This window comes from Danio aesculapii, chromosome 17 (assembly GCF_903798145.1).
Source record: "Danio aesculapii chromosome 17, fDanAes4.1, whole genome shotgun sequence".
NCBI lineage: Eukaryota > Metazoa > Chordata > Actinopteri > Cypriniformes > Danionidae > Danio > Danio aesculapii.
The window spans coordinates 17,109,366-17,130,771 of NC_079451.1; the positions used below are offsets into that span (position 1 = coordinate 17,109,366).

The 21,406-nt window shown below is 40.5% G+C and overlaps 1 protein-coding gene across 2 annotated transcripts in view; it reads left to right on the plus strand.

The window, feature by feature from the left end:
- The window catches only part of rnf144aa (ring finger protein 144aa), an 86,849-nt gene that overhangs the window by 55,577 nt on the left and 9,866 nt on the right, over positions 1 to 21,406 (plus strand). For both annotated transcript variants that reach the window (XM_056476665.1, XM_056476664.1), the window contains exons 5-7: positions 5,693 to 5,903; positions 17,790 to 17,937; positions 18,123 to 18,212. In XM_056476665.1, coding sequence (XP_056332640.1) covers positions 5,693 to 5,903; positions 17,790 to 17,937; positions 18,123 to 18,212 — 449 coding nt within the window. The remainder of the gene's footprint in view (positions 1 to 5,692; positions 5,904 to 17,789; positions 17,938 to 18,122; positions 18,213 to 21,406) is intronic.

A 21,406-nucleotide genomic window follows, 5' to 3' on the forward strand; every position in this document is an offset into this window, starting at 1 on the left:
AATTTACATTGCATTGACTTTTTATTAAATTAACTGATGTTAACAAATGTTACCTTCCTGCACAGAGTTAACGAACAAAAGGCCTTTAAATAGTCACATACATTTCAAAATAGTTGGCCAGATTAACATGTGAAAATGTCATTAAAGGGCACCTATGATGAAAATCTACTTTTGGAAGTTGAACTGTGAGTCTGACAGAAATGTGTGCAGGGATAGTGTGTCCACTGTCATATTGAAATGATATAAAGACAAGTCTTTTTTTTTTAATTCCTGACGTCAAAATAGGATCCAGGTCCATTGTGTGTGACTCATCGTTGCAGAAAGGCTTGAATTAACTCCACAACAAATATTATTATTATTATTAATATTAAATAACAGTTGGGAAAGTTCTTACTGTAGTAAGGGAGATATGCCCCATTCTTGTCTGTCACTATGCTGTTTATCTACATGAAGACTAAGGGTCTGACACACACCTGGAAATGGTAGGCAGGGAGAACCAGCTCAATTGCGTTAAAGGCACAGGCAACAAACACAGCTACAATGTCTTAACAGCTCCCAGATTTAAAAAGGTATAATAAAAAATCTGATGGGTATTTTGAGCTGAAACTTAACAAACACATTCTGGAGACACAAAAGACTTATCTTAAATCTTGAAAAAGGGGTGAAATATGTGCCCTTAAAGCGTTGTGTACTGTGATGAACATCAACTGCCAATTCAAAAACCTGAAAGTCTCTAAAAGTTGATTAATTATTCACTTTATTTTTAAGGGCCCATGATATCGATATTGTGCATCTTCATTATCGCAATGATACAATATCGAATAATTGAATATTGGCATTTGTCTAGACTGTATAGTACTGTATATTAGTCCGAATTGTCTAGACTGTATAGTTGTCCGAAATGCTAATAATTGTAACAAATTTAGCTTCAAGTCAGAAATCTCAGAGTAAGAGTAAATTAGACTTGTGTTAATTGGATACGCTTGATCAAAAGCATACGTGTACCCTGAAACGGATTAGAAATCGTGGCTTTGTGCCATCCTCCAGCACATTATACTTCTCTTTCATCCTCCTCATCAGTAGGGGATCCCAGACGTTAGACTCTGATAAGTCTCCAGTAGTTTGAATTTGGATGCATTTGCTTGAGAGATATTCTCTGTCCACCCCCTCCGGTGCATTACATTGCTTTGAAAAGGAGGCAAGGGAGGAAAATAAATGTAGTTACGTGTGGCGGTTGTTCCCATGCTGTGAGCCACCCTCTCTGTTTCTCTCTGGTTTGAGAGCCGTGGAAGCATCTTCCACATAAAGGAGAGACTTGCAAATAAAGCGAGAGAGTAAAAACGCATCCGTTTAGCCTGTCAGTGTCCCTGAAAACTGAAGCGTAATGGTGGCTATAACTTATCCACACACTCCCAGAAACAGAGCCAGGAGGTCATGCGGAGTCACGCGTGGCCTGCCAAGTCAAATGGAGTGACCGAACGTGAGCGTGTTTGGTTTGTAAGAGACTCACAGTGCATGTGGGGACGGATGAAAATGCATGACATCCTGACTCAACGAGACTGCTGAAAATGGCCGTCAGCAGATATTCTGAAAGGCCTCTTTTTTATCATAATTGCCCCAACCACACATTACATACAGAGCTGAGCTTAGCCATATGTCACTAACAGACCATTTTATGCATTCATTAGACAGAGCGGGTGAGTAAAACCATATTAAAATGCATGTTTTGGTTAGATTAGGGAGCAGTAATTTTGGCCAGTCAGCACTAAGCAGATATTGTACCTAGGACACCGAAGAAAACCATCTTATAAAAGCTTTGCAGTGCCATAAAAAACCATAGATCACCCAAAATATAATTTAGCTACCAATCATCCAGAGAACCAAATAATTTTATGGTAAACTATAGTATTTGGCTAATTCATAGTGTTATACATCAATGTTTCTTAAATCTAGACATCCTACCTTGATAACACAGACAAAAACACAACCGTGGGAATGAGAAAGTCATATGATTAACCAGTGTCCATCACAAACAGCTAGCACAAGCAGAGGGAGATACTAATATAAAGAAGGGACTCAGTGTCATTCACACAACCACTAAATACCATGGTAACTAGGGCTGCACAATACTGGGAAATGTGCGATATTGTTGCTGAGTGTTGTGATGATATTTCATGCAATATAACTAACTTTACAAAATCCTATTTTATTAGCATTATTTAATGCAGTGACCGTACTAGGGTTGTGACGATGAGGAAATTTCCCCACCGCTTAATTGACATGTGACAACACCGGTAACACCGTCAACACAGTCTATCGTGGCAAGCCTAGATCGTACTAAAATAAACAGGTAGTAGATATTTTTTTCGGAGCATTTTAAAACAACACGAATGACTGAAAACCTTGGTGGAAATTCTGATTCTTATTGGCTGTTGGCATTTTCCTTTCCATCATTAGTATTTATTTTGATCTCTAGGTTTGCCTACTGAAGAGGTGAGGATTAAGATAGTAAAGGCCTCATCTGATTGGTCAGATTTAATAAATAAGCTATGCATGTAGCACACAAATACTTGGCGCAGAAAACTCTGCAATATGGATATTGCATATACTATTATTATGATAACCATAATTTTTCGATATATTGTGCAGCCCTAATGGTCACACATATAAAACGAAACGAATGCAATAAACATTATTCATCATGTTTTTGATCTTATATGTTATATAATCATATTATAATCATATCATCATAAATGTATGATTTAAGTATTTAAATAACTGCTGAGAACAAAAGATCTAAAGAACCATTAAAAAACATAAATGAAGTGTCATGCAGAGATTTCTGGAAAAGTCAATTTACAGTTATTCAAGTATACATTAAGGAAACTTACTTTTGACCTGGTCACAGGATTTTATGTTGCATTTTTACAGTTTTCATACTGTAGAAATAACAGCCAAGATCCTAGAAATCCTAGCAACCACCCATAACAACACAAAGCAGCCGAAAATGCTATTGGAGCTACACAGGTCACTGGCCTGAAATAACCTAAATTGCCCTAGCAAGTTTCAGAACAACTGAGAAACCACTTACCATACCATGGCAACCATCCAAAACACCTCAGTAAACACCTTGCATTGTGCCCTTGAAACATCCAGAATACCCTATAAGCAAATTCTTAACAAACAGAAAGAACTGAGGCTCTAGAAACAACCTAACAACCACCTAGAGCACAAACTCACATTGCTAGGCCAGAGAAACCACCTAGAACATCCCCACTAAAATCCTAGTAACCACCAAGAACCATTGTCCTAGAAATGCCTCAGCAACTAGGACAATAATCAGGAAATTGACTTATTGTGCAATTCATGGACATGACCTCAAGCATTTTTGGTTTATAAATAAAATATTGTAAAATTATGCTTAATTATGCTCTGTCATTAGCACTGTCGCCTCACAGCAAGAAGGTCGTTGGTTTAAGTCCTGGCTGGGCCAGCTGGCATTTCTGTGTGGAGTTTGCATGTTCTCCTCGTGTTGGCGTGGTTTTCCTCCAGGTGCTCCTCTTTCCTCCACAGTCCAAAGTCATACTGTATAGGTGAATTGAATAACTAAATTGGCTGTAGTGTATGAGTGCGTGTGTGAATGTGAGTGTGTATGGGTGCTTTTCAGTACTGGGTTGTGGCTGGAAAGGCATCCGCTGGGTAAAACATATGCTGGAATAGTTGGTGGTTCATTCCGCTGTGGTGACCTCTGAACTAGAGACTAATCCGAAGGAAAATGAATGAATGAAAATTGTGTTTACATAAAAATGAATATCAGCTGATTGCGTAGCCTGTTATCTCATCTAATCTCTGTTAGAGGGGTCAGTGAGCTCAGGACAGGTTGCTGAATGCTAAAATGAAGCTGAATTTTCACATTTTCTTGAAGAAGTTGTCTAAATGAGCTCTGAAAAAAGAGCATTTACATTCTATACCACTGGAGTCAAAGATTATATTAGGACATTTACTTATTTAACAGCAAATTACAGAATCTAAATAACCTTAAAAAAACGTTATTGTCCCTTTAAAGTGTTTATGCATTTTTTCATTATTATGCTGTTTAAAATATTCTTAAAATTACAATATTATTACTTACCACAATCATTTCTGTAAAAATATATTACAAAGCAAAATGTTTCATAGTGACAAGCCAACTAGCAACCTCCCAGAACTACTATATATATATATATATATATATATATATATATATATATATATATATATATATATATATATATATATATATATATATATATATATATATATATATATATATATATATATATTTAGGTATTTATATATTTAGGTATTTATATATTTAGGTATTTATATTTACAGTACACACACATAAATGTCAAAGAGCACAACTCTTGCAGCCAGAACATATTTCAAATTGTAAATAAACAGAAAAGGTGCCATTTGTTTTCTTAAATAATTGATATTTTTACAGTAGTATATCCACTATTATTGTTGTACAAACAAACTACACTGTCACAATTCAGTATATTTTCATAGTCATCAAACTTGATAACCTTCAGGTGTTTTATAAAGGATGCTGCCTGAAAAAATGTGTTTTTGTGTGTTTTTGAAGTATAGTAATTTTCAATGTGTTTTGTATTGTAGTACACATAGTCAAGTCAATGCAGCTGGTAGTGGGCTCAAGTTACAGCTTGACTTGTGCTTATTTCTAAAATAAAAGAGACACTGAGACCACCCAGAACACCCTAAAAACCAAATACCCAATACAACCCAAAACATCACCCATCCAGCTAACATTTTTGTGTTTAATAGATGTCTAATAGACATTTAAACGTAAACGGCTTGGCTAAAACAAGGATAAATTTGGGCTGTCAGTGAAAATCTAATAGACATCTAAGAATAGCCCAAAACTAGACTAGTTGTCAAATAGGGCGATGCGGTGGCGCAGTAGGTAGTGCTGTCACCTCACAGCAAGAAGGTCGTTGGTTCGAGCGTCCTTAAATTGTCCGTTGTGTATGTGTGTGAACGAGTGTGTATGAATGTTTCCCAGTGATGGGATGCGGCTGGAAGGGCATCCGCTGCGTAAAACATGTGCTGGATAAGTTGGTGGTTCATTCCGCTGTGGTGACCCCAGATTAATAAAGGGACTAAGCCGATAAGAAAATGAATGAATTTCTGTTTATTTGATGACTAGTCTAGTTTTGGCCTATTCTTACAGACCTCTATTAGATTTTCACTGACAGCCCAAATTTAGTCTTGTTTTAGACTATGTTTAGACATCAAAAAATGCTTGCTGGGATCATCTGATTCTTTTGCACAGACAAGAACCACACATTTAATCATACATCTAGCTACTAGCAAACGTAATTATGATTGAAACAACAGCGTATCCACCTCCTGTTGTGTCTAGACACAAACTATGGTAAAATCACTGGGATGCACAGACTTCATGTGGCTTTTTGTGCTAATGAAAACTAATTTAACTAATGAATTTATGCACAGCTATGATAAACATCTTGTTCCTGGGGGCAGATGAGGCCAAAGCAGCTTTTTTCTACAACCCCTCTATTTCAGATTGTGTAACCATGGCAACCTGTCAGCCAACATCAGCTGTAGCAGCTCAAAATATACACTCGCGGAAACTGCGTCTGATCTCTCATCTCTCACCCCCCTACAGAGGTGTTGCTGGACCCAAGCCGGACCTGGTGCCCGTCTTCCACGTGCCAGGCCGTGTGCCAGCTGAAGGAGTCTGACACGGCACTTCCGCAGTTGGTGCGGTGCAGCGTTTGCACACTTGAGTTCTGTTCCGCCTGCAAGGCCAGTTGGCACCCGGACCAAGACTGCCAGGAGAACGTTCCCATTACCTCGTTTCTACCCGGAGAGAGCAGGTACTGTTAAAGATATTATTTTGATTCAGTCCAAGTAGAGCCTAAAAGGATAGAATTGATCCTCCTTCATGTGGTTTTTAAACCTTTATAAGTTTCTTTTGTGTTCAACAAAGTACTCTTCTATCATTCACTCACTTCCATGGTAAAAAAATAAATACATCTACCAGCTATCAGCATTTTCCAAAATATCTTATCAACAGAAGAATGAAACTCAATAAGGTTTTGAACTAGTGAAGTGAGTAAATGATAGAATAATTTTCATTTTTGGCTGAACTGTCCATTTTCAAGGGTTCGTAAACTGCCCTTTTTTTATCTTGTACTGTTTCTGAGGTCAACTTGTAATGTAATCTTGATTATGAAATGAAAAAAAATCCTTATCAGAATATATACAGAGTATACCGTTTAAATAGTGTGGTGGATTAAAGAATCAATGTAAAATTTTCTGCAATGGCAGGCAAAGCAATAATGAATCGAAACCACATCGTTTTTTATCCATGCTAAAATAATCAGGATCAGAAAGAGAAATAAATTAAAAAATAGAAGTAAGTTGTGGATACAAATATACAAATTGTCAAGGTAATGTGAACAAAGGTTAATGTGAACAAAGGATAGAGTTCGTCTTACCACTGTCTGGAACTTCATGGAAGTTCATCCAGTCTTTTCTAATGTTGTGATCAGAAAGATATATTTTTCTAGCACCTGACACAAGCAGCGTCTTGTTTTCTATCATACATCCGGCCAGTAAGGCGCAAGACTAGCTCAACCCTAATTTTCACGTTTTGCACCACGTTGTTTAAATAGCAAATACATTTGCACCACTTTGTGGACTCATGGGTGTGCTGGTCTATAAAGGAGGTGTGTTAAGGCACATTGTTGGCACGTTGCTCTTTTGAGGTACTGAAATGTACTGCGCCAGAGTCCAGCGCAGAGTGCATTAGTTATGTGCCTATGCAGGTCCAAATGCTTACACATTTCTTAATACACGCAGGATGTACAGCAATACTCAAATATATTTACATATGAAAAAAATAAAAAAATTAAAATGTTACAAAAATGATTATTTTCTACAAAAATATAAAAACCACTACCTCCATGCCTTCTTCATGCCTCCATGCCTTTTTTTCAGCTCATTCATGACAATTTGTTAGTTATTATTATTATTATTATTATTATCAGTATTATTTAATGTATGCATATTTATGTTTGTTTTAATAAAAACAAGTTTAGATTTGTCTACCTGTCGGGTTTGCGTCACTATATGGGACTATATAAGAATAGGACGTGTATTTGGATATAATTCAGTTTTTTGAGCACACTTCGTTATTATTGCTTATTAATTCGTTTGCTGGAAATTAGAACTGAATTTAGAAATGGTTTTGAAACAAATCTTTGCGCTTAACAAACAAAATTAAATATGTAGGCAAATGGATGTCTTCAATGGAGTGGGTACAACACCGTTTCCTTATCCACGAAAGTAAAGGAGTAAAGTACAGAGTAAAAGTAAAGAAAAGAGAAAGTAAAGAGGCCGAATGGAGGAGGCTCGTTCTTTATCCTCGTGCTGCAGATAGTCTGTTTAACTGTTTTCTCGCTATTGAAGTGTTCAGTTTTTCAATTTAGGGTGTACTCTCACTTTGTACAGTTGCCTTTAACCGGGCCAAAGCACGCTTGTCCCCCCTCCCGCACTCACATTAAATTCGGCCCTGGGCACGCCTACGTCATCGATGATGCGCAGGTCAGAAGTGCTCTCGCTCAGCACAGTGGAGATTTCTTTAGTTATATTGTCGTTTAAGTCATTTGATATGCAGTGACACGCAGTCAAATATTTCGCCGAACAGATCCGCCACTCATAAACAATAAACAAGTCCTCGTGCTGCAGGAATCAGGAGGTTTGCTGAAGGTGCGGAGCTTTCGTGCAGTGAGAGGTTTGCATCTTTAATAAACTATATTTAATAATAATAATAATAATAAATTAATTAATTATTAATTAATTAATAATAAACAGTTTGCATTCATTGAACAGTAAGAATGATTAACGCATATGAAACAGTCCCTTAAATGTCACGTCTCGCTTTCAGTTTCGGGCTTTGGTGTGGTACGCTTGTGTACGAAACTGAAAGCGAGACGTGACATTTAAGGGACTGTTTCATATTATTAATTTTAATTAAAGTGAACCGGGCTCCTGAGCCCGATTCAGAGCACTCACACTTCTCAAACGAAACGGGCCTGGGCACGGTTCGGATAGCATAGTGTGAGTAGGCCCTTATAAGGTCCGCCATGTAAAAAGAAAATGCACCATGGCTTGACACAACTGACTCTTAAAGGGAATGGGGGATGAGACTCTGGTTTGTTTTATGCACGTTATGCTCAAAACACACCCATAACTCATTAAGAGAGTAAGCACAACCCTATTAGACCATGCGCCGGGGGCAGACTGTATTTTTCCATCGTTAAAATAGCAAAAGTGGATTCGAACAGTGCAGTGACTTACTTTATATCCAAAGAAAAGAAAGATCCAAATATGCCTATTCAAGTTGTTAAGAAATCTTTGTTGAATCAATGATGTACTTTAATCATTTAGCTTAACATGTTTATGTCAGGGTTCTGCCACTCTGGTCTTGTAAATTCTTGTTTTGGTGGCAGAGTCCAGACACTAGCTCTGTTTTGTCTTGTCCTGTAGTGCTCGACTCGAGTTTTCTTGGGTCGAGCACTTTGTCATTGTCTGGGTGCGCGTCATCAAAGGTGCGCGCGGACCGTGCGCGCTCCTGCTTGACGCGGGCGCGCGGGGTCTGCGCGTCCTTGGGACGCGCGCTCTTGTACTCGTGTTTGTGTTGTTTCGTCAGCATCGCGCTGTTTCAGTCTCAGCGTCTCCGTCTTGTTGGTTTCGGTTTTGGTTGGCGCTGAGATGAAACATGCGCGTTGCATTTATGTGAGCGCACGGTAAGGTGTTCACTTATCGTGTGCTCGTGTCTTGCGTCTGTTGTCAAAGCACGTGGCTCTGTGTTTACATGGGTCGCGTGCTTTTGTTGTGTGCTTTGTGTCTTGTCATACGAACACGCGGTTAATGAGTTCTCTCATTGGCTGCGTGTTCTAGTCTTGTTTAATGTGAGCACCTGGCTTGTGTTGTCTCCTTGTGTCAGGTGCTCTCCCGTCTATTGTCTAGTCCCACCCTCCTTGTTAACCCATTATTAGTTAATTATGTTCATCTGTTGTGTATTAATTTAACCCTGCTTATATTCTCCTCATGTCTGCTGTCCTGTGCCAGTTCGTTGTCAATATTTTCCTATCCTGTATGTGTTCCAGTCTTGATCCCTGTCCAGCCCTGCTTCGTCCAGCCAACCCAGTCAAGTTTGTTTCTCTGTTTGTGTTATAGTTTAGTGTTTTCCCCCTCGGGGTAGTTTGTTTTGCTGTTTTTGCCTTTTTATTTTTGTATTATTATAATAAATATTTACTTTACTCTGCATTTCGGTCCTCGCCCCTTTTTCCCCTTATCGGATCGTGACAGTACGAACTGGCCACATGAGGACCCAGCGGAGTAAAGATGGCTCCCTCTCCAGCCGCATTTCCCAGTTCCTACACCTACAATCACTGCAGCAACGCGGCTCGGATCTAGAGGAGTTTGCGGATAAATTCCGTAAGGCAGCTGAGGGGCTACATTTAAATGACTGGTTGCTGATAACCCACCTGAATTTTGCTCTGGACAAGCCCCTTCTTCCTCTGCAGATCCAGAGAATGGTGGGCTGGTCATACCAGCAGTTTATTGTTCACATGGTTCAGCAGAAGGAGAGAGTGGTCCTTCAAGAGGAGAGGATCCCTTGCACCAGCACCACCTCCCAGCCCATGTCCAGCCCTCATGGGCTGACCCGCACTCAGAAGCGGAGGTTAAAGAGGAAGGCCTCTGCTGCAGTGTCGGCTCCAGCCCCAGAGCGCCCGCCAGTGTCGGCTCCAGCCCCAGAGCGCCCGCCAGTGTCGGCTCCAGCCCCAGAGCGCCCGCCAGTGTCGGCTCCAGCCCCAGAGCGCCCGCCAGTGTCGGCTCCAGCCCCAGAGCGCCCACCAGTGTCGGCTCCAGCCCCAGAGCGCCCGCCAGTGTCGGCTCCAGCCCCAGAGCGCCCGCCAGTGTCGGCTCCAGCCCCAGAGCGCCGCTCCGTGCTGGCTCCAGCCCCGGTTATTGCCTTGCCGGCACCACCCAGACGTCTTGCCCTGCCGGACCCAGCCCCGGTCATTGCCCTGCCGGCACCACCCAGACGTCTTGCCCTGCCGGCACCACCCAGACGTCTAGCCCTGCCGGCCCCACCCAGACGTCTAGCCCTGCCGGCCCCACCCAGACGTCTAGCCCTGCCGGCCCCACCCAGACGTCTAGCCCTGCCGGCCCCACCCAGACGTCTTGCCCTGCCAGCCCCAGCCCGGCTCCTTGCCCAGCCGGCTCCCCACGGGCCTTCACCCCAGCCGGCTCCCCACGGGCCTCCTGTCCAGCCGGCTCCAGCCCTGCCGGCTCCCCACAGGCCTCCTGTCCAGCCGGCTCCAGCCCTGCCGGCTCCCCACAGGCCTCCTGTCCAGCCGGCTCCAGCCCTGCCGGCTCCCCATAGGGCTCCAGCCCTGCCGGCTCCCCATAGGCCTCCTGTCCAGCCGGCTCCCCTCAGGCCTTCAGTCAAGCCGCCTCCAGCTTTGGTGGCTCCCCTCAGGCCTCCTGTCCAGCCGGCTCCCTCAGGCCTTCAGTCAAGCCGCCTCCAGCTTTGGTGGCTCCCCTCAGGCCTTCAGTCAAGCCGCCTCCAGCTTTGGTGGCTCCCCTCAGGCCTCCTGTCCAGCCGGCGTCCTGCAGGCCTTCAGTCAAGCCGACTCCAGTCAAGCCGGCTCCCCACAGGCCTCCTGTCCAGTCGGTGACCTTCAGGCCTTCAGTCAAGCCGCCTCCAGCCCTGCCGGCTCCCCACAGGCCTCCAGCCCTGCCTGCTCCCATCAGGCAGCCTGCCTCGTCTCCCCTGACAGACTGTCCCTGGGTCGTCCCTCCTGCTCCTCCCTGGTGTGCCCCTCTACCACCCTGGACGGACCCTCCGGCTCCACTCTGGTTTCCTGCCGGGGTACTGACCCATTGAACCCGCCCTGGACTGTCCCTCTGGTCCCGCCCTGGACTGTACCTCCTGTCCCTCCCTGGTCTTGCCCTCCCATCCCTCCCTTGTTCGTTTTGTTGGGTCTGGCTTGGCTCCCCTCCCTCCCCCCCTTTATGTTGTCTTGCCTGTTCACTTCCCTGTCTTGTGTTTGTTGATGTTGCCTGTTTTGTTGTCTTGTGGTGTTTCTTGTTTGTCTTGTACCTTGTTGGATGTTCCCTTTAGGGACGCCAGGTGGCGTCCTTTTGGGGGGGGCTAGTGTCAGGGTTCTGCCACTCTGGTCTTGTAAATTCTTGTTTTGGTGGCAGAGTCCAGACACTAGCTCTGTTTTGTCTTGTCCTGTAGTGCTCGACTCGAGTTTTCTTGGGTCGAGCACTTTGTCATTGTCTGGGTGCGCGTCATCAAAGGTGCGCGCGGACCGTGCGCGCTCCCGCTTGACACGGGCGCGCGGGGTCTGCGCGTCCTTGGGACGCGCGCTCTTGTACTCGTGTTTGTGTTGTTTCGTCAGCATCGCGCTGTTTCAGTCTCAGCGTCTCCGTCTTGTTGGTTTCGGTTTTGGTTGGCGCTGAGATGAAACATGCGCGTTGCATTTATGTGAGCGCACGGTAAGGTGTTCACTTATCGTGTGCTCGTGTCTTGCGTCTGTTGTCAAAGCACGTGGCTCTGTGTTTACATGGGTCGCGTGCTTTTGTTGTGTGCTTTGTGTCTTGTCATACGAACACGCGGTTAATGAGTTCTCTCATTGGCTGCGTGTTCTAGTCTTGTTTAATGTGAGCACCTGGCTTGTGTTGTCTCCTTGTGTCAGGTGCTCTCCCGTCTATTGTCTAGTCCCACCCTCCTTGTTAACCCATTATTAGTTAATTATGTTCATCTGTTGTGTATTAATTTAACCCTGCTTATATTCTCCTCATGTCTGCTGTCCTGTGCCAGTTCGTTGTCAATATTTTCCTATCCTGTATGTGTTCCAGTCTTGATCCCTGTCCAGCCCTGCTTCGTCCAGCCAACCCAGTCAAGTTTGTTTCTCTGTTTGTGTTATAGTTTAGTGTTTTCCCCCTCGGGGTAGTTTGTTTTGCTGTTTTTGCCTTTTTTATTTTTGTATTATTATAATAAATATTTACTTTACTCTGCATTTGGGTCCTCGCCCCTTTTTCCCCTTATCGGATCGTGACAGTTTACTGTTCCAAAAGATTTCAATTGTGTCTTAAAATAAAATATATTGTGTTCATTGGGAAACAAATTGTTTTTTTTTTACCCAGACATTTAAAAAGAATGTAATTTTGAGCAGTAATCACAATAGTCACAATACAGTGAAACATATCAACAGGTTATCATATCGTCAGAATCGTATACCAGCCCATGCCTATTTTTATAGCACAATGACGTCTTTTTTTGTCAAAAGATCTGTGGAGTTTAGATTTTTCAGTTCGTGACCCCTTTACTTGACAGCACTTGTGGCATATTGTTGAAAGTCACAATACTAGATCTTAGTTATCCATATTTTTTTAAAATCTGATTTAAAAAACTGGGTTGCAGTGAATTTAAAAGTGAAATGAGGCCAATCTGTAAGCATTAAAATCCCCTGCGGTGAAAATCAAGTTATTAATGTTGTTTGCATGTCTGTCTGGTGGGTTTATCATGATTAAAGACAAACCAAGTGCAAATTCATCAGTAAACAAACAGTTTCTCCTTTATACTACAATGTACCAAAGACTCAGCAATACAAAATCCCACATGCATCTACTGGCCACAAAATGTGTAACAGAACACAGGAGTCCATTTCTGTGAGTTGAAATGAGATTTTAATTCTCTCTGCTTGTAACGTGTCGGTATGGTTTAATGATTTATTCATTAATACAATGATTTTATGTTACACTGTGCAGCTTATCTTGTACAGAACCTATTATATCCATTTAAGTCATTCTCCTCATCATTCATCAGCAGCTTTGCTTCAGTGTATTTGTTGTATTTTCTGATGTGTGTTTAAAGATTCCCTCTGCTCCATATGTGAATCCAGCTGTCACGATGAGCCATGTACTCTGTAATGGTGTTCGATGTTGATAAGTCGCTATGCGATTTGAAATGAAATATCTCAATCCCTTTGTGTTTTTCCGCACTATTAAACGCTCGCCGCTGTGCCTAAGAATGGATCTTCTGCTTTTTGCAATTTGCTCTCGACTCGGTAAGCCAGAGATTCAAGAACAGGTGTTATTTGACATTCGTGTCACACTCGTGCTTGATTCAAAAGCTGAAGCGTCATTGAGCCGAGCGTCGGATCCTTGATCTCGGGCCGTACAGGAATGAACACTCAGCCTGTCTGAAGTCAATTGCTTCACCAAAACACACCAGTCACAATACTCCAAAGAGCCTTTCAAGTTTACGCCTCAATTTCTGTTTCACTTCATGTTGGAGTTTGTGTCCTGAGTATTTCAAAGTGAGAGAAGTGGTTTTTGGACAGCATGATGGACGCCATTTACACTTTAAATGGACACTTTTGTTTTGTTTTGTTTTTTCAGGAGATTTGTGAGCTGACCTGACTCTTAAAACAAAATTGTGAAGGACTTTTGTGTCTGACATTTGGTAATAATTGTTTAGTAATAAATGCATAACTTTTAGTGCATATTTAGGGACCGAGCACCAATGGTGCATTGGCCATATTAGAATTGCTCTGTTTATTATTATTATTATTACAACACCCCTAATTGAGGCAATTTTGAGGGCCTAAACATTCTCGAAAACTTTTGAAACTTTGCACACACACCAGAAGTGGTGAAATTGATCTTTTGATATGGGTTTCAGAAGTGGGAGTGGCAATATGGCTCGACAGCGCTACCTATAAAAATTTGATGCAGTGGCCCCCGAGCTATGTTTCATGCACACATACTGAAATTGGCACACACAGAAAACATGCCAATACCTCCAAAAAAAAGCAAAATCTGAAACCCAACAGGAAGTCTTGTTTTGGTTTTGGGTTATTTGTTTTGTTTTGTTTTAGATATTTTAATTAATTATTTGTAATTTTTTTAATCAATAAAACATTTATTTTTAAGACACTTTTTTATCTTAAAACTTAAAGATATTTAACTAAAATAAAAACTTCATGTAACAGAGGCCAGCTAGCAAATTGCTATGTAGGTAAACCTCACTCCTCTGACCTCTAAATGTGCTCTAGCAACTAACGCAACCAAATCTCATACAAAGAATCGCCAGTTTGATTCCAAACTCAAAGCTGGTTGGGTGCAGTAGGACTGGTGGGTTACACGTGGAGGCTTGTCCAGGATGGGAATGAGGTTAAGAGGGGTGAGTGTAACGGAGGCCAGCCAGTGAAGTGCTGCAGGTAAAACTCAGGTCATGGTCTTTAACCTCCTTGTTAGAGCAATCGACTCCCATACAAGGAATCACCAGATCAATACCAGCTCAGACCGGGTTGGGTGCAGTAGGACCGGTGGGTTACACGTGGGGGCTTGTCCGGGATGGGAGTGAGGTTTTAAAGGCTGAGTGTAATGTAGGCCAGCTAGCGAATTGCTATGTAGGTAAGTCTCACTCCTCTGACCTCTAAAGGTGCTTTAGCGAAAGATGCTAGAAGCCATGGTCTTTAGCTTCTTTGTTAGAGCAACCGACTCCCATACAAAGAATTGCCGGTTCGATCCCAGCTCAGAGCGGGTTGGGTGCAGTAGGACTGATGAGTCACATTTACAAATAAAAAAATAAATAAAATTACAAAAAATAATAAAACCTCTGTAGGCATACTAAAATACTAAAACTATATAAAAAACTATATTTAATTGACACTAAAATAACATTGCATTTTTTATATTTATTGCATTTATAAAATGAAAAATATAGTACAAAGTGCTGTATAGTGGAGTAGGTCAAATTACAGATGTATATTTGAAAACAGTTCAGTCTCACATAATCCTTCAGAAATCATTCTAACATGCTGATTTGATATTTAAGAAACATTCTGATTAGAATCATTTTTGATTCAAGTTTATTTCTTAGTATTTTAATCTAGAAAGTAAAAAAACATATTTGATATAGATTTATTTCACATTATACACACCTTCACTTATGATCAATTAAATGAAATATTTGACACTATTTTGAATTTTAACAGTACCTCAGCAAACTGCAGTGTTGCAGTACTGTGAGTCACATTGGTTTCTGCAGAGGTGCTGCTGCTGCTGTTTAACCGTCTATGAGAGGTTTGCTGCACAGTGTCACTTCCCTTAGATCAATAGAGTGGGAATTGTCCTGGAAATGAATGGGCTTGTACCTGTCAGCTCAGTCCCTGCGGGTCGGCCTCTCCATTACCAGTGAACACTAGCCCAGGCCCACAACTCTTTAGTACATAGAAAAAAGATGAGCCTGTCTGGGTTAAAAACAATCCACTGTAGTACTATTACATGTGCTTCAGTTGTAAAATTGCCAATATTTCAGCTTAAATCATGTAGGTAAACACAATATCAGTGGCCTGCAACCTTTTAAACTTTTAGCCTGAAGTGCCTTTTTAATTAGATTATTTTATTGTTAAACATATTAGTTAGTATTATATTGTTTATGTGTATATAATGAAGACCCTATCAATTAAATTGACTTTTTAACTTTTACCTCAAAAAAAAGTGTGGCATGGTGGCTCAGTGGTTAGCACTGTTGACTCACAGCAAGAAGGTCACTGGTTTGAGTCCCGGCTGGACCAGGTGACATTTCTGTGTGGAGTTTGCATGTTCTCCCTGTGTTCATGTGGGTTTCCTCCGGGTGCACCGGTTTCCCCCACAGTCCAAAGACATGCAGTGTAAGACTCCATGATCTAAATTGGCCATAGTGTATGAGTGTGTGTGGTAATGTAAGAGTGTGTGGGTGTTTCCCAGTGCTGGGTTGCGGGTGGAAGGGCATCCGCTGCATTAAACATATGCTAGATAAGTTGACGGTTCATTGCACTGTGGCGACAAATCAGGGACTGAGCTGAACAAAAATGAATAAATAAATGAATGATTGAAAGAAAACTGCAAAAAAAAAAGTGCTGTAGGTGAATTGGGTAAGCTAAATTGGCCATAGTGTATGTGTGTGAATGAGAGTGTATGGGTGTTTCCCTGTGATGGGTTGCGGCTGGAAGGACATCCGCCGCGTAAAACATATGCTGGATAAGTTGGCGGTTCATTCCACTGTAGCGACTCCAGATTAATAAAGGGACTTAGCCGAAAAGAAAATGAATGAACGAATGATATTTGAATTATATCAGATAAGCTACAAAAACTCTACAATTTGAACATGAACTAAATATCGCTTATCTTTGTGTCTGAGATGATCCTTATTGGTTCTCTTGTGTGAAGTCAAAGTGCTGAGAAACATTATAACATCATTAAAAAAGCAAGTTAACAATTTATGAGAAATGTTCTGACTGAGCCAGAGTAAACTTGGTGTGTTTATATGTACAGATTTTATTCACTTATCTCACTTTTATTTACTTTTTTCTCACCATTGTATATTGATGAACGTTTTTATTATATTTAATAATAGCCCAGCTGTTTCTTTTGCTGTGCAGATGATAGTCAGATCTACAGTTGAAGTCAGAATTATTAGACCCCCTTTGATTTTTTTTTTTTTTTTTTTTTTTTTAATTATTTCCCAAATGATGTTTAATAGCAAGGAAATTTTCACAGTATGTTTGATAATATTTTTTCTTCTGAAGAAAGTCTTATTTGTTTTATTTCGGCTAGAATAAAAGCAGTTTTTAATTTTTAAAAAACTATTTTAAGGTCAAATTTATTAGCCCCTTTGAGCTCATTTTTTCGAAAGTCTACAGAACAAACCATCGTTATACAATAACTTGCCTAATTACCCTAACCTGCCTAGTTAACCTAATTAACCTAGTTAAGCCTTTAAATGTCACTTTAAGATGTATAGAAGTGTCCTGAAAAATATCTAGTCAAACATTATTTACTGTCATCATGACTAGGATAAAATAAATCAGTTATTAGAAATGAGTTATTAAAACTATTATGTTTAGAAATGTGTTGAAGAAATCTTCTCTCTGTTAAACAGAAATTGGGGAAAAAATATACAGAGGGCTAATAATTCAAGAGGGCTAATAATTCTGATTTCAACTGTATGTAAATTAGGGCTGGGCGATTAATCGAAAAGTAATCGAAATCGACATTCAAAACCTATAATTTGTCAAATTTTTTCAAGTAAATTTTTTCAATTACTTTCCTTATCGTGTGTGAAGTCACATGACCCTATTCTGTTATGCTTGAATTATACTTATTATATTATTGTAGTAATATAAAGGCACAAGTACTGTCCGGCGCAGACTTCGGATTCCCGCGCACCTCTCAAACACATGTACTCATATGTTACAATGACGTGTAGTGCAAGCTTTGTGATTGGTCAGTTTGGTAGCGGTGATGATGGTGGGCACCGCAGAGAACCGCAGTTTAGGCAACGTGTGTTTTAATTTCAGTTGTTCAGCATTGGTGTTGAATAAATTGATGTTCAATTATTTTAAAATCAAGTAATCCACTTTACATTCAAAAATATGCGAGCATATTTACTATACAAAACCTGTCATTAAACTATAAGGGTAAAAACATGAAATTAATAAATTAAATAATCGTAACTGAGTTCAAATGTTCAATTAATCGAGATTTTTATTTTAGGCCAACTCGCTCAGCCCTAATGTAAATCAGTTTTATCCAAAAAAATAACAACCCTAAAATTCCAAGATGATGTAATGCAACTAAATGAAACCTTGTTGTAAAAGTTTCCATCTTTTTTCTTCTGTTTCCAGTTCATTCTTTAAGGCCGACGATGACGATGCTCCCATCAAGCGCTGTCCCAAATGTAAAGTCTACATCGAGCGGGACGAGGGCTGTGCGCAGATGATGTGTAAAAACTGCAAGCACGCTTTCTGCTGGTACTGCCTGGAGTCTCTGGACGTGAGTGCAGAATATCTCCACTTAACATGCTCAACATCACGCTGCTATCGTACTGTATTTTTAGCGGTCAATGTGCATGGTAGTCCTTCGAGCATGGCTATGAATGCAACAGTGTCCTTCACGCAGCTGGTCTGAACACCCACATAGATAATGACCGGCCTGTCGTAATGTTGTGTGTTTGACAGGACGACTTCCTCCTGATCCATTATGACAAAGGACCCTGCCGGAACAAATTAGGCCACTCCAGAGCCTCCGTCATCTGGCACAGAACGCAGGTGGGAGCTCACGGGAAGAAGCACATGTTTTTTTCTCCCTTTTTTCTGTAGCATATTCAGAAAGAGCGTTCGTGCACATGCAGTTACACGTGACCGAGTCCATTCAGACACAAGTGTTTATTCAGGAAGGAAGTGTTTGTCTGTTTCCAGCAGGTGATACTTGGTGTTTCATAGCAGATGTGATAGCGAGAGATGGCCACTTTGGGAATCATTCACTAACATTATTTATCAAATGATGGAGAACAGCAGTGTAATCAGCTGTATATTTGGGTTTGCATTTAGACGAGAACAGTTTTAAAGGCCAACTCGGCTATTTCCATCTAGCTTCATTTCCATCTGTGTTTCATTTATATATTATATTGTGAAAATAATTTGTAGAGAGGGTTTTGTTTCAAGGTTCATTTAAATATTTTATTAAATTTCCATTGCATTGCACATATAATGACTATTTAAATCAAAATGGAATGAAATGAGTCTCTATTGATTTTTTTATTTTTTTTATTTTAAGGTGTCATCTTGATTGAAGGTTATAACAGTAAAAGAGCCCCTATTATGGGTTTTTGAAAATGAGCTTCCATGCAGTGTGTATCACAGCACTAAGTGAATGAAAATATCCAGCTGAGGTTTAAATCTGAAAGTGCACCGAGTATAAAACTATAGATTCTTTAACAAAATAGTCGACTCAGAGTGGAATAAATGATTTGTGTTGGATTCAGATCTTTTGATTAAGCGTGTCGACATCAATGCGGTATATCACCAATATGTAGTACCGGATCCGGTAAAACATGGCCTTTCCCTTCAGACACTAGCGGAGCGTGGGGATCACAGGACTGATTATGACACGAAGATGATGATCTCTGACAGATGGAGATTCGGCTCTGGGGAATAAAGAGTTAAAGTTAATTTTCACAACAATACCACAGTATAGCCAGCCTAGTGCTGTGTTTGTTCCTGTCATTTTTCTGATTTTGATACAATAACCTACGTTGCAATGCGGGATTCGTCGGCCGTTTGCTATTAAAGGAAGAAGCAGTAGAGACTATTTTGTATGGGACTTAGTCAGACTTTGACAGGGACTTCATCAGTAACTGTTACAGTTCATATGGACCAGTTTCTTCTTCCTCCGGATCATAACATGTAAGTGTCATTAAAATTGTTGCCTCGTTTGCTGTAGTTTGCAAAATATGTATTTAATTGTGTGTTGTAAGTTGCAATCACTCCGCGTGGCTCGTAATCACGTATCAATTATAGATCAGTGCTTGTAATGTATTTGTCATGTTAAATCAGTATGGGGCTATTCATTGTATTGTACATATTGTAAACGCGACACGTTTCTTCCTTTACTGATTTAAATGCGTTTCTGAACTGGCGATCCTCTGCCGTTTGCCTTTGCTATGGCCACCATCAGCTGTTCCTCACACGCACGGCGCGGTCAATTTTCAAAATAGTTCAACTTTTGGCACTGTGTGAATTAATACCGAATATGTGTCGTTGTTATTACTTGGGGTTAGGTTTGAAGAGTAGAGTAATATGCTGATGTTTCACTGCATTGCTTTATGCATTCCTGCATTGGGATCTCACATACTCTGTGCTACTTCATAGGAGTTTCTCTCTGTCTTGTGCTGAATGCAGTCGACCAATCACAACAGACTGGGTTATCAGACTAATCATCTCAGATTAGCTTAGCACTAAGGAGGAGTTTGGGAACAAATAAATCGCTGAACAAATCATATGGGAGTCGTTGGGATAATTAGGTAAAAATAAATGCATATTATAAGACAATGAAAGTGTTTTTAGACATTGCATGCATATCAGCCTGTTGTTGGAGACCCCCAAAACTAAAATATGACCTTTTTTAATGCAAAATAGGGGTTATTTAAAGAAATGAAAATGATGTCATCATTTACTCAATCATGAACACGGAATATGCTTTCTTGAAGAAGGCTGGAAACCGGTATATGGGATCAAAATCTTATGCCCTTCGCCCTTGTTCCCACATTCTGCTCTTGCGTTTCCGAAAGATGCAATTCAAGTTTCATTTAAACAAAGTGCCTTAAAGGCAAGTGTTGTATTGGGAAACATCAAATTCTTCAAAATTGCTTTCCAGGCTTACGATTATAATTTATATCAGGAATCACCAACAATATTAAACAAGTCTCTTTAGTTTCATTTTGAATCAAACAAAATCTGCAGAATCTTGATCACGTCTGGTCCGAGCCCCTGCCCCAGAGAATCATCAGTCTGTAGCGATCAATGATTGGCTCCTGTACTAGAAGGCGGTGCATAGCGATCAATGATTGGCTCCTGTACTAAAAGGCAGGGCTTCATTCGCCATATTGATTGTTACACTTTTCACCAGTCGATACTATACAAGTGACATGTCCTGTGTATTCTAAAGTCTTTGATTTAAATCATAGACGGGCTTCAACGTCATCATTGGTCCACTAGTCGAAATTGACAGTTTTTCCTCCAACCAATCAGAACAAGGGGGGGGCTGTGGGAACAAGAGCGAAGGGGAAAAAACATTTTAGATTTTGTCTAAACACATTTTCATTTTTGATTCACGCTCATCATCTTTTGGTACCTCATTGTTTCTTATTCTGCGTTTAGTTTTTGATTTTTCGTGTTATAATTTTACATTTGATGTCAATTTTTTGATTTACACTTATTATTTTTCCATCTGCGACTGCAATACATTTGGTGGGATTTTGATCCCATACCAGTAGTCATTGACTTCCATAGTGTTGTTAGGATTTTTTTTTCATACTACGGATGGCATTTGCTATTTTTCCAGCTCAAAACTGGAATATCATATAAAACATTTGTGAATAAAGTACTGTTTCCATCCATTGAGTAGAAGAGGACTTATTTGTATATAGCAAATCTTAAGGCCAAAAAACATAGTGCTAAGGAAACATTAACCTCCTCCTTGGGTTAAAGGCACTTCCAAATATTTTTCAGTGTAAGGCTCATTAGATGCACTGTCCATAATGTATTTTTTAATAGCTTTGAAAAATACATTTTCTTATGGTTCAGACATCAGCATAAAATAGCGCTGGGAAAAACAAAGCCTTTATGCATTGTCATTAGAAATTAAGAGATCATAGTACGCTGAAAATGCTGTTTTAAACATACTTCATTTTCTCTTTTGAAAGACGACTTGAAACTACATTAAGAATGTAAAGTTTACAGCA